We start from the raw sequence: 15,464 nt of genomic DNA on the forward strand, positions 1-15,464 counted from the left end.
TCAATACAACTGCAGAAAATTCAGTTATCTTGGGAAAAAACAAATTATCCAAGCAATATTATCACTATAAAATTCTTAAAATAGGAAAAATAAACATAACAACTGTAAATTTTCCCATGAAGTTTGAAATTAAAACATATGTCTGAGAATCAACCAGGCTTATGTAATAAAAAAATAATCTACTTTGAAAGCAGGAAATGAAATATTTTTTTAAAATAATGTTGAATTTATTGGGACAGCGTTTTTAAGCAGACGTTGTCTGCAGCAGAAAAATATTAAGTGGAATTGTCATATTTCTCATATTACACAATTGCTGCCTCTATATAAAAAAATAACTTCAATGGTCTATGTATCATTGAAATTCTCAAGTTTGTGAAATAATAAAAAAATAATTATTTCTTTCAGAATTCCTTGTTTTGCATTTTAAAAAGAATTAGTAAAGACTTTCGACATTATTAACCTGATTCCTTGAAGGTCGAAAAATGAATCTGTCAGCAATCGCGAAACAACAGGGATGTGCGAAACGCAGTTTCAGATTTAAAAAAAATTAAATGCAAAAATGAATTATTCGAGGTTACTTTTCAGACATTTTAGGCTTCCTGAAGATGAAAACAAAAAGAGTATGTGCAGACGCTATTATCATAGCGTCTGCACAAATAATAGCGTCTGCACAAAGTAAAAATATATTGCCCAGACCCCCAAACGGGGCTAATGACCCAATCGCAATGACCTTCTTAGACTAGTATATTGCAATCATATTAAGACCTATTTGTGAGTAGAACATTCCATTTAGTTTCATTTCTGTATTCGCAGTGTAGCTGAACAGGTTCGCAAAAGCTTCCGGATGATCAAAAGAAAAAGCTTGCTTGATCTTCGAGGGTGAAAAGGGTTGACGAACCCTCATTCTGTTTCGGAACAGAATCTGATCATCAAATCTCAAAACACTTCTCTTGACGTGTGAATTCCTTCTCTAAAGCAAAAGCAAAGCACGAGTGGAATCCTAATGAGAAAAGTTGAATTTCATTTTTTTTTTCTTTCTGTTATTTTTCATCCGAACTGTGAGAATTTTAATTCGAAAATGACTTTGTGTCTCAGTTCTTTTCATTCATTCTTTTCCAGAAGAAAATACCGCTAATTGATTGTAACAAAAATATTCAATATTCTAAAAGAAACGCACAGCTGTGCCAACACTTAACGAATGAATATTAAACTAGCTTCCGGAGAATATATTAAGTAATGTGTCAATATAGTTTCGTTACAAACATATTCAGCAAAAAAAGTATTTTATTTACTCAAAAAGAAATTGAATACGATATAAGAAAGTTTTATAAGATATTTTATTATCTTAGCAATAGGATTTCCAGAAATGATTATTTAGATAAAAATTATAACAGTTGCTATACTTAAGAGCATATGATGTTGCATTTAGTTTACTCAAAATAGAATGCATGGTTTAATCCAAAACAACTGCAGGTTTATTTGTGGTAAATAATTCATTTTATTAGTATTACCAAGTTTTTGCACATTTCATTTTTTAGAGGTAGAATGAATTAAAACAAAAATTAGAGATAAGTACTTAAAGAATGAAACTATTCACTTAAAAGCTAAATTAAAAAAATTAGCAAGAAGATAGTCGGAAATCTGATTGCTTCTAAAGGTAAATACAAACAAATAAAGTGTGTCAAGACTATTTGCTTTATTTGCAGAGAACTAACTGTTCCTCGCGAAGGTTTCTTTACTATTCTTGACCTAGAAATTGTCAATTGAAGTTGGTATTCGTTAGATAAGCAAGTAATCAAATATTGACTTTTGACTTCATAACCATTTTGTAATAATTCTCCTATTCTCCACTTGTCAACGCCTGTGATCCAGTTAAAAGTGAGATGGTTTTTAGATATCTGAATAAGCTTTCTTTTGAAGCTTTGCAACTTAAAATTAAAATTTTTTGCATTTTTTAAATTTTACATCAAAGATTTTAGAAAATAATTTTCAATATTGAAATACTTTAATAACAGAAAAAGTAATTATTTACATCCTTTGAAAATAATGTCAAAAATTATTACGTTGAAATGTCTGTCAGAAATACGTTTAGTCATATGTCACTACATATCAGTAATTATTTTATGTGTTTCCATTTATATATATATATATATATATATATATATATATATATATATATATATATATATATATATATATATATATATATATATATATATGAAAGATAAAGTGTATTATTAATAATGGAATACAAAAAATGTTTGTCGGTATAATTATAGAAATTCCAAAAGAATTCAAATTAAATTGAGTTTAATAATAGAATCTTAATAACGTTTGTACAAATTAATCTTATATGAACGTTAATTAATTACATAGATGCAAATTAATCTATTTGGGGCAATTACAGTTTTCAGATATTTCCAAGGCATATCTTACAATCTAGTATTCATGTCTGAATATTCATGTTTTAAACGTTTGGAGGCGTTCGTAAAGATACAATCTGAGAGATATTATTTCAAATCAGTCTGTGATTAATGGCAAATAAAAGAATACTGCGATTTGTTATTCATGTAATAAATTTCCAGAATCTTGACTACTAAAAGTAAATATAAAAGCGTATTATTCGAGAAAAAGAAAGAATTATTTTACAAAAACTTTGTATTTTTTTACTAACTAAACTTTGTATTTTTTATTAACTAAACTTTGTATTTTTTTACTAAACATTAATATAAAAATATATAATCTGAAATTTCTGAACCACCTGTTAAATAAATAGAACAGAGAGTTAAAAATATTTAAAAGTTAAAATACGTAATATTAAATATATGTAACAGAAAATCAAATATGCAGATAATCAGAAGATGCATATTTCAACAACATAATATTTTTATTTATCGGCTAAGTTCGTTATTTTTGTTTCTTTTTGATAAAATGGTTACGAAGTTCTTATTTAATATGTCTAAGTAATAAGCAAATAATTTTTTTCTACACGATAAATTCTAAATGGAAATCATTAAACTTCATGTATATATTAATTACACTTAAATGTAATCGTATTAACTATGTTTATTAATATCCATTTAAGAATTTGATTCCCAGGAACACCTACAAAAACTCGTACTAAAGCCCTTTCCAAATATTTCGCATACTAAATAAATTCGTACTTTGATTTAGCTGAAATTAATATTTTAATACTATTAATTTAAATTAGTATTAAATTTTAATATAATAGCATTTTGGTAGCGATGATATTATCAGGAATAATTAAGTTTTCAAAGTCTTGCAGCTGAATAAGTTAAAAAGATTTTATTTCTAGGAAACTTAATAGACAAAGAATGAGGGAAAAGACAATTCATTTTATGCCGTTAGAGGATTACCTTTATTCTAAAGCTTTTCAGATAATGGAGAGAAGATGTAAGGGAGATTTTAAAGAGTATTATTTTTACTAATACACAAAGAAAACATTGAAATAATGAAGCATGTTAATGAAAAGAATCTAGCACACTTTCTCACGGAAGAAATGTTTACTTCCTCAACGAGAAAAAAATATATCTCAACAAGATTATCTCTTTTTCGCAAGAGATAAAAAGGGCTTGAAACTACGATAAGTTATCACATCATTAAAAACGTACTACTAGAAAGAACTACCGGTTTTGCTCCCCCCCCCCCATTATTCTTTCAGTTCTTTTACACCTGCTTCTGAAACAATTTCAGCAGTTATATTAATTCAAAGAACTTTATTTCATTTACCAAAGCACAGTCATAACAAAAGAAAGGTAGATGTACTTGTTTAAAAACTCAGTAGACTCTTCTCTTGCCTAAATTACAAATTACTGTAGGCATATTTGAGAATCACGATCGCCATGTCTTCAATAAAGAGATACTTAACCTGCATATGAAATTGCGAAGGCTGAGTTTCCGACTCACTCCATGCGTGAGCTTTGTTTCGCAAGAAGTGTAAAAATCTCAAATATTTAGAAGTTACAAAGCGGTAAAACAATTAATTTATGAAAACATTCCTCCCATGTCGTCTTGTAACGTGAGCAGTAGTTGCAGTTTCTTCGTTGAAGATTTTCTAGAAAGAAAAATTCTAAATTCTTAAGTAGTGAAATTATCGGCACACTAAAGAGCTCTATCACTTTCAAATGAAATTGCAAATTTTAAAACTCGGTTTATAATCTTGATTTTTTTTCTTGATGTGCTAAGAAGCTTTCTCACTTTTATCAAGAGAAGACAAATAGATTTTTAGCTAGATTTGAAAAATTCTAAAATATTTTGCTCTCATTCACAGGAAAAGTATTGTGTACGACAAGAAAACACTTACCGAGATGTAACATCAATCATGATTATATTTTATCACTATTATTCCTTTAAACAAAATACTTAGTTACTTGGAAATGGAAAACTAACTAAAAAATGGAAAACTAACCTAAAAATTGAGCTAACTCATTTCTTTAGAAGAGTATTAAGCAACAGGAACGAAGAAGTTCTATAATTGAAAAGAATGAATACAAATGGTCTCATATGTGGTGATAAATTTTATAAATCTGCAATATTCTATTCAAATTGGCAATACATTATATATTTAAGTAAAATGTAAATATTCTTTATAAAAGTTACGATATATATATATATATATCTATATATATGTATTTGTTTCTTCGTTATAAAACAGGACAGAATTTAGAACAAGCATCTGCATAAGATTCGATTAATCTTGATTCATTTGTTATCATGTTCTTGCAAAATAAAAGAAAGAAAATTTACAGAAGTGAAATCTTTATTTAGTCACTTGCTGCTGAATTTCATATAAAAACTTAACGTGGGATTTTATCTCCACCTTTACATAGAGGGGTTAGAGGAAGCATGGCAGAAAAAGAGATATTTGCCCTCGTAAAAGAAAAAATAGTCTCTTGGACAAGAAAGTGCTTTATCAAAAATACTTGAGGTAGAATTTAAAATAAAACTCAATCCAATCAACTATAAACGATGTAGTTATTATGACATCATTCATGACAGAAAATTTTGTCAGAAAAATGATACTTATTATATATTTAAGCTCTTACGAACATTGAAATGATATGAATATTTTCTGTATTCTTATATTGACATCTATCCCAAAGTTAAACATGAATGACAGCACAAGTTGAAGTTCATAGTTGTTCAATTCAATTTTCATAAAATAATAAAGACTTTCCTAGTTCTTTTGTATAAGTTATTTATTTTCTTCTACCTCCATTTCATCGAAAAAGAAAGAGAATGGTAAGCTAAGCTAATACTGGTAATTCAAACTCTTTATTTTTAACACGAATGTAAATATTATTCAATAAAGAATGACTTTATTTATTAATATTCATATTGATATAAGCTCTTGATTTAAATGCATAAAAAGTAAATTATTTCCTTTGTCTAATCCGATTATGGATCTGTTCAGATTATTATTGCATAATAAGAATAAAGGATATCAAATTGAATTTTGAACAGAGCTTTCTTTCTTTGAATGAGTGGTCTAAAAATCATTGAGAACAATATTATCATTCTAGTTTGAGATTGAGAAGTAATTTAAATGCAAATGACACAGATTAAATGCTGTGACAGAAACGGTGAGATGTGGAGGTGTGATATTAATAATGCATGATATGCAAACTACAGTTCGAAAAGTCAAATATAGTTTTGGATACAATAAGTTTTGATTCCTGCAAAAATAAATTCATAATAAAGTTGCTGAAAAATACCTTTTATCGGAATTCAATCTAAATTGTGCTGGTCAAAATACTAGTTTGAACTCCGAGCTGAATTGTCATCAATAATTTAGCATGTTGTGAACATTCTTTTATATAATTAAAAAAATAACCAATGGATATGAAATTGTCTACTGTAATACAACTATCAGAATTCATTTTTGACAGTTAATATATCTTTTGATTAAAGAGAGTCTCTGCTCTCTTTTTTAGTTATATTGAAAACAAAATTTAAGATACATAATATGTTATCTCTTTGAAAAGAAATGCGAAACCAAATTTAAGATTGCTTATTTTCAAATGTGTCCTGAAATTTATTGCTGTATCACAATCAATAACAACTCAAGTTTTAATACTTTTCACAACCAAGTGACTTTTCAAAGCAATAAATAAATTTCTACAAAAAGTTTTAAAAAAAATCCATGTGGTATAAAAAATTACAAATTTTCTACAAAGTTTCTCATATATGGAATTAAAAATCGGTAAAGCAATTTGAAATATCTTTGAAATTATATGAATTATTTTTCTTCATATTATTTTGGGTATAAAAAATCGGAACTAATCAACCATAACTCTTAAGTAAGGAGGAAAATATAGGAATTTTTTTTTCATACAGCTAAAAAATGAAATTTTGGTAGTACCGTTTATCTTACATGATAATAATCCTTTTTAAATTATTAAATCTTACATGATAAGAATACATTATAAGAAAAAAAAACCAAGTATATTAAGTTTGAGAACTAATTAATAGTCTGAGTTAAGTTTTTTGTTAAAAAAGCACAAAGTTTATAATTTAAAATTACATGCAAGACAATAACTTTTAATAATTACAAACAATTTTATCTATTTTTGTAGTCAAACTGATTTTAAAAATCAAGCAATGCATACGACGCTAATACATAATTAATCTGATAGCAACCGCTGTGTAAATATAGTCTAACCTCTATTACTTTATCTTACAAGAAACAAACATTTTGGAAATAATTTGATTTAAATAAAAGTGTCTATATATGTGTTTCACAACTGCCTAAAGGAATTAATAAGCTGCAGTGAATATTAACAAATCAATTTTCTACAACCGTCTGTTGACCTTGATCCGAATAGAAAAGAAAACCATAGGAAGTTACACACAAAATTAAAAAGAAATAAAGGTGTCAAAGAAAACGCACGACAGCATCCCGTTTTCCTATAAGTGCGTAGCCTAAGGCTAATAACAAATTTTAAGTACTACGACAACAATCTTAATAGATGTATTTTTGTAACTATCTTCATAACAAGTTATCGACCATACGTAAAACGAGTCTAACCGCTCATTATTTAAACGATTGACCTTCAGCTGCTAATATTTCGATGAAAAAAGTCAACAGGATCAACTGGATATTCAAAGGGACACTGCTCTCCTAGAAAAACGAAGCACTCAGTGTCCTTAAAGAAAAAAAATTAATTTAGTCCAATTACTTTCCAAGCAGTCCTCTATTTGAATTTAAAATAATTGGTAAAATATAAATTAGAGATATTTATCACGGAAAATTTCAAATTAAATTATGCTTTGCTTCTAAGCCATAAATCTGCGTTTTGTTTATTTTTACTGTTTGAATCTGGCATTTTCAAACATTAATCATGTATTACATTACTAGATATGCACAAGTCGAGCACTTAGTATTGTGACGTAGCACCAAATTCAGGACCAAAAAAAATGCACAGTGAGTGAATATATATCTTGAAAACAAAAAGGTTTATCTGAAGCACTTAAATAAAAAGAAACTTGCTTTTCACCAACTAAACCGTGCAATATTTTCTTCTTATAATAAAAGTCAATACAAAAGACAAAATAATCCGACGTTTTGATTAATTTTCATTTTTCTAATTTCAATTCATGTTTCATAACGATTTTCAAGAACATTATATTTTATTTTATGAAAAAAATCTGTCCATTATCACTTCTTTGCAAATAAATCTTGTCTTAAAGAGTACATCTAGCTGGCACATTCTTTGACCTATTTAGAATCATGACATTTTTCTTATTTTTCTCTGATGAGAGCATAGATAGGTAGACCCTGTCCCAAAACTGTGAAACTAAGAAAAAAATCTACTTCCTCCCAGCCTTTGACCTCAGAAATCTTTTAGCGAGGAAGGAAGCACTTGATCAAGTCGCAATCTTGTCCCAGAACTGACGCATTTTTCTGTCACCAATGCATCAAAACTTGGACTCGTTTTGTGTATTGGAAAAGCAGTTGAATGACCTCCACGTGTCGAACCCTGTTGTGGCTTTATATCGTTGCACGTGCTTTAAGAATTCAAGATTCAGGAAAACTATCCTTACCTTCTTCCGAATATTTTCTACTCCAGAGTTGGATTAATTAAGGCAGACTCGCGTGTGACCTTCCAGAAGTAGCACTGTCCCCGCAGATACGATAATCAGGTTCTCAAATGACTTTTTAATGATGGGAGTTTTTAGAAAGCGGCATTTTCAAGGAATTTTCTTAGTAATGATGTTTATGTCGGGCGTATAAACAAATTTCACAGTCACGAAGAAGTAATAGTTTTTGCCAAGTTGGGACGGATGATAACTTTAGACTACTTTTGCTGATGAACGCTCTCTTCTTAAATGTTTTTCTTTTCAGAATATTTTGATGATTGAACCTTCATACATTCAGCATACATTCATTTTATCTTATTGTATTTATACCTTTCAACCATTCTTCTGTATTTCCAAATGACGCTACTTGTTTTTAATGGATGAACTACCTTGAAATAAAATATCATTTCAAGGTTCAATTATTTTATTATTATTTTTTAATTATTTATTTTATTTTAAGTGACACAACTATAAAAAGCAAAATATGCTTCTAAATTGGTTTTTTAGAATACTTGCAGAAATAAAGTATTAAGAAACTTTTTGTGTTTTCTAAGTAGTATAATACATATATATTCTGCCATTTCTGATGCATTCACAAGATATGAAATAATATAGTTAAAAAAAGATAGAAATATATACAAAAATATATTTGCCGAAAAAATAGAGAACTGTCCTTTTTCTTTTCGAATATGGACATTAATAAATTTCGAAAAGGCATTGGTAGAATTTCAGTATCATAAAATAATAACTGGACATCGTGCAAAATCTTGTAAACCTCCAAACTATTTTAAAACGTATAGACAATTTTTTTTTAAAAAAAATCCATTTTAGAGATTTTTTTATTTCGTATATAAATTAAAAAATAACAGACTCCGAGTGTAACCTAATGTTTCACCGTTTTCAGATATTACATTTCTCTCCACAGCGATGCTTATTATATATTGGTTTAGATGTAACATTTTAAGGAGCAAAGCTCAAAAAGTGATATAGAAAATCTATCAACAAAGAAATAACTAAATGGTTGATACTAAAATTAATTAATAAATGTTATTAAAATTAAGAAAATAAAAAAATGACAATGAGAGCAACAAATTTTCGAGGTCATATTTCCGTCATAGGTTTTCTTACATCTTTATTAAGAAATTTTTTCTGGAAAAAAATCACTATTTTTATTAGTCAAGACAATATTTTTAAAGAACACTAAATTACAGAGAAGAAACTATAAGGTCCGTGTTTATTACTGATATATGCTGAAACATTGGAGATTTCTATAAAGTTTTAAAGAAGTTTAAATTAACACAGTCTTCAATGAATATTTTAAGAAAAGATCTGGTGCTCCGAAACGGATTAGAAAAGCTTAAGCTGTAATTTATTGCTTGAATGAATATTGTGAAAATCACTTAAATGAAGCAAATCTGTCTGAGGATCTTGGAATCCGAAGTAGTTAAAATTTAAATTCTTTGAGTTTTTAATCTTGTGGGTGCTCTTTTCACGTCCTAAATTTACTTCTGGACGTTACAAAAAAAATTAAACTGAAAAATATTGTAAAGGTTATAATATTGTATCTATAGCATAGCGAATAATTCCAATATTATTTTATAACCTCATGTCATCAAAAGCACGAAATAAAGATTTAAAATAAAAAATGAATTTTTAAACGTACGTAATAAGGAAAAGCAAATACATTTTTGTTCTGGAGTAGCCGATATAAAAAGAAAGCCGATAATCAATATTATATTATCTAGAATCAGTTGTGAAAAACTCTGATTAATGACTTCTTAAACATAATGCTAATAAATATAAGATAATGTCTAAAACTCAATAAAGAAAAGGAAGCAAATGTCAAAACAATACCTTCAATCAAATAAATATGCCATGGATAAAGATTGATTCAAAACAGAGGTACGCATAAATCATTCCATCATACCTCTAGAATTGAATGAAATTCATAAAACACGAAAAGAACAATGCATTATATTTTTCTAACAAGAGCCACTTTTTCTTATAACATCATCTCAAAATAAGCAAAATGTAATCTGTTGAACTTCCGCAGTCAGCTAACCAATAAAATATTCATTGAACTCAAAACTTGAAAGCATTAGAATTTATTTGAGTCAAGTTACCTAAGAACCTTTAAATGATTTATTGCTCAGGTTTCTTGCCCTACTTCAACGATTTCTCAAGAAGTTTGAAGGAATGAGTGTTTCAAATAAAAAAAAGTCACAAGATAACCCAAAATGATCTCAAAAAGTTATTTTTATCTCTTGTAAAAAAATGATACTTCCTGGCGTAATATATTGCTTGTACAATTTGACACACATACTGAGAGAGCCTTAAACGTCTGATTGGTTTTCAGAATCGACCATAAAAAGGGCAATTTTTCGATTCGTTACTTGGCGACTTGTTCTTTTATTTTATTTTGAGTCGAAAGCTCTTTTATCAGTCATTTATGATGACTAATAAAAGGAAAATTCGTTCTAATATTCTGCTTATGATTATTTGTAAAATAATGCTGCATTTTCAGACTCTTAGAATTTATTTGATACTTCCTTTCTGAAACTGAAACATACATAATTCTAAGCTTTCCATTTTAGCATAGCATAATATAAAAATCAAATATATCTTCTTAGCAGAAATTTTTCCAAGCTGACTTTAAATCAGCAGCATATACTCATAACAACACGATTATTTTTTTATATGTCCGTAAATGAGATTATTCGTCGCCAAAACACCTGCGTCAAAAAACAGCAAATTAAAAGCTTAGTTTCATTCTACAGACCTGTACTATGATTCATCTGTTTGTAGTTATTCATAAAACGCTGACACTGTTTGCGATTGACTCAGACACAATAAATCCGGGAGTAACATTTGGGAACGATTACGTTCGTATTCAAGCACGTTTTTCCTCAGAATCCTCTTTTCGCTGTTTTTCTAGGGATGATTTGATTTTCACAGCAGTGGATAATAAATGTTTCCCTTATCCGTTCCGTCAAAGCTGTCATTTGACATAATTTGTCATTTTATTTGGGAAACTCTTCCTTATTACATGTTTTAATCATAAAAATTAGAATTTTTTTTACTTTTATTCTCTTAGTATTTCTTGTCCTAAGTATTCCGAAGCATGTTCTACAACTTTTTTCCATGGCAGAATTTCACCCAGAGAAGCTTTGCGATTATAATGTTTTTGATTGGATCAATAGTATTTAAAGCTTTTATCTTAGGCAAAACATTTGAAACTATGGATTATTTTTAATAATTTTTTTTTATGAAATAATAAATGTACTTTTGTCAAAATAATTCAAAGTGGATGCCGTTCTAGTTTTCTCAGTGCTCAATAAAGGAGTTTAAAAAATTTTTTTATTATTAAAATACCATTTTTGAAAAATATTTCATATATCCTAAAAGTCAGGAACAAAGATTAGGTAATTCAAATTTTACAATTTATATATCAACTAAAACATATCTAATTAATAAAAAAAATTTCATTTATCTTATGAAAATGCAAAGATTTTTACTAATATATCTACGAAATTAAAATAAGAAATTATTTATATATAAAAATAAGAAAGCATTAAAATAAGAAATAAAAGGCCCTTTTGTAGCCCTCCAGAAAATTCTTCAAACATTTTCAATCCGAATAGACTTGTTAAATAGTTTTTGCATTGAATTAATATTACATTTTTATATATTTTAAACGAATCGTACAGGTCACATTATATATTTAGATTTATGTAGGAAATGAATGTATCGTAAAAATTTATAGATTCCTTTGATAACATAATTAATATCTGATTTCTCAAAAAATTAAAAACCCTTTTAATTCACTCTTATCTGCTTTTAATAAATATTGTATAATATACAATCAATAAATAATTTAGAATAATTTAAATACTTTTCTGCTATACCGGTTAATTTTTACGATATATATTAATCTGCCACGACCTCTTATTTTATTATTAAATATTTTTATCTGAAGGTAGATAAAAATTCCGAAAGCTGATAAAATATTCACTGATAATGCTAATTAATTAATTTTCTCATTTTACGAATTCCTATCATTTCTTCTTTAACAAATGAATATGTGCAAAAAGAACTCACGCTTCTCATTTCTCCAAAGTAAAAGATGGGTCTCTGCACCATCTCGCTTCCGTGATTATCTTCGAGAAGAATCCTGGATTGTATCTCTCTACCGGCCACAATGACGGCCAACGTGAGTCCAAAGGTGATGAGTCCGATCATGATGAGTTCTGCAGTCACTCTGAGCGACCTCCCGACTCGACGGAAGAGAAAACTTGCGAGGGCTCGCAAGCTGATTGGTAGGCAAGTTCAAAGGACACAGCCGCGGGCCGCAACAATAAGAAATTTTGGCATCAGATTTTTTTTGTCATGACTGTCTATTTAGCAAATTATTATGACTCTCGTGCATCTTTATTTACAGTTCAATGCCCTAATCAACTACTTAAGATTTTAAATGAAAGGACATTCTTTGAAAACTTTTCATTCGCTCTATTATTTGAGTTTAAGTTTTTATTTAAATAATACTTTTGAAGTTTTTTTTAAAATTATGAAATAAATTAAAATTTCTTGACAGAATTTGAAATATTTAATAAATAATCAAGAATCAGTCGTTTGTTCTATTAATAAGAATTTTCAGTAGAGGCAATGAAAGAAACGATTTCTGTGGCATTTATTTCGAAAAAAGAGGCATATTCATATTTATTATCATTTAAATTAATCCGTAGTTGTAAAATAAGACTTTGCGTTTCTAATTTTTAACTCTGAAAGTAGTTACTGAATATTTAATAGCTGATTTAAAAAAACTGCATTTGAATATAAATTTTAACAAAGGCCATGAAGTATATAAAATTAAATAAAAACAGATATACTGTTTAATTGAAGAATATATTTATTCAATCATTTTATTATGGATTCATAAGTTTGAAAATTTGAATGATCTATTTCCCAAACGGAAAAAACAATTTATTATTTTTATTCTGTTATTCTGCGCAATTTCTTTCTAATATTTTATGAATTACTTTTATTCGAAATTTTCATTAAAAATGTTCGTATAAATACTTATATTCTTTTAAGATGGACAGTTTTTATCAATTATGCTGTTCTTCTTATAATTCATAATGAAACGTTTCCTTTATTCATCAATATGAATGAAATTTGATAGTTTCTTTAAGATTTAGCGTTGAAATTTTACACGGAATTTATATTTTGCTTTTAAAATCCATAGTTACTGTGTATAAATTTATGAAATTTACACATGATCGTGTCTGCCAACATTTTTCTCTATAAAAATACAGAAAAACACAGAATCTTTAAATTACGTTGAAGGCACACCAATATTGATTACAAATAGGAATTCCAAATCAGTGTAACTTGAGCTTATATTGTCAGAGAAATTCAACTAAAAAGCTTTTGACTTTTAAGAAATTGTCATTATTAAAATAAATTGTTTAAAATAACATTTTTTGCAAATAGTTATTATTTTTCGTTATTTTGGAGTTCCTTATAGCTTGTTAAGTCCTTGTGGTGCCGGAAATTCTATTAAAAATATTCTATCAGTATTCCTATAAATGGAAATTCTCCATACCGCGTAATTTTTATGGCTATATTCTATCGGTAAGTTTTACACAGTTTGGTTTCCACTTTTTGAATGCGATTTCATTATGTAAATAATTTATGATTAATTCTCAGAAAAACGTATTGAGCAAATGTCATATAATTTGAGATATTTTAATATATTTTTAATTAATCTTAATTACATCATAATTTCTCACTTATAAATTATACATTAAATAATTTAATGCACAAAATGTCACAAGACCTATTTAACATGCTTACTTTTATAAAAGTTGAAAAGTAATCCATGTCGTCATAATAATATATTTAGTACAAAAAATTGATGCGGCTGAATCTTTATGAGATATTTACAGACTAAAAATCACTTTTTGAGACAGAATTCTTCGATAAAAAAATTATAAAAGCAAAATACCATTTAAAATCTTTAGCTCAAGAAATACAAAGTGCTTTATGAAAAGGATCATTAACCACAAAACAGACTAACGAATCAAAATTCAGTATAGTAATAAATTAATGTATCAAATGCTAGTGCTTGAATCTTAACGAACAAATTTAACTTAATTTTTCTGTTATTTTAATTTTTCAACCCAAAGTTGTCACTGAAATAGAGAAACACCTGTCCTTAAAAGATTTTTTTTTTAATTTTTTCGCAATTCACTAGTATTAAAGAATTAAAATTATCAAATTTAGTACTATACCACTATAAAAATATCATAACGTCATGTTACCATAAAAATATTGATAAAGAAACACTGGGTGCAAAAAGTAAATAGTAAAAGAAAAAGATAATTTTTAAATTCAAAATTGCAGTAAAGATTCCTTTTTAGTATTTAACTGTTTTAAGATATATTACAACATTAATTAAAAATATCTCGTAAATAAAGTAATAAAAACTATAATTATAATGCTTTTAATAATTTGAAAATAAAGGTTTCTATAAATAACTAAGAAATTTCAACAATTAACATTATACTTCAATTTGAATGCAACAATTATACAATTAAGCTTCAAAATCAATAGTGATATTACCATTTTATATATTCGAACTTTAAAAAAAATAAAGAATTTATTTATTAAATAAGACTCTGTACAGTTCGCGAATGAATTAAAGACTTATAAACTAAAGACTTATAACTATATTATTCACTTTTAATCACTGGAGATACGTTATACAAATGTATTTAACTAAAAGAAACAATTTTGGAAACTTTCAATTTTGATTTCGATTTTTAAAAAATAAATGGAAATGAGAGATGATATTTTAAAATTATGTTTAAAGAAATTCAAAAGTTAGAATGAAAATTCGTATTAAAATCTCTAAAATTATTGAATTCCACAGTATTAAGATGCGTCTGACAAATTGTTATCAACGAGTGAACCTTGCTTTCAGCTAGTTTGTTTAGAAATCTATTCTCAGGATCAAGATTTCCGCAACGAATTAACTGCTTATATAAAAATTTTCCTTAAAAATTAAGTTTTTGCCTTTTCATTACTACTAATCTATTTGAGATAATTAAAAAAATTATCTCAAATTGATCACTGCTATACTATTTGAGATAGTTAAAAAATTATCTCAAATGATTAATGTTATACTATTTGAGATAATTAAAAATATCTCAAAAATTTTTTTAAATAACGTGAAGCTTTTTCAAATTCCCAGTAGACAATTAATTGCTGTAATTATTATTTTAACATTTCGCTTTCCTTTGAAAGGTATCGAGGCATGTGATACTTTTTTTGTTAATGGTTCGTTAAATCTATTTGCTTTTTTT

General features: G+C 27.2%; 1 protein-coding gene across 1 annotated transcript in view; it reads right to left on the reverse strand.

Annotated features, from left to right (window-relative positions):
• LOC129960997 (uncharacterized) overlaps positions 1-12,370 on the reverse strand; it is a 32,106-nt gene extending 19,736 nt beyond the window's left edge. Inside the window, exon 1 of the mRNA XM_056074787.1 lies at positions 12,199-12,370. Within this exon, the coding sequence (XP_055930762.1) occupies positions 12,199-12,339 (141 nt within the window). The 5' untranslated portion in view covers positions 12,340-12,370. The remainder of the gene's footprint in view (positions 1-12,198) is intronic.
• Positions 12,371-15,464: the final 3,094 nt, after the last annotated feature.

Source organism: Argiope bruennichi, chromosome X2 (genome assembly GCF_947563725.1).
Source record: "Argiope bruennichi chromosome X2, qqArgBrue1.1, whole genome shotgun sequence".
NCBI lineage: Eukaryota > Metazoa > Arthropoda > Arachnida > Araneae > Araneidae > Argiope > Argiope bruennichi.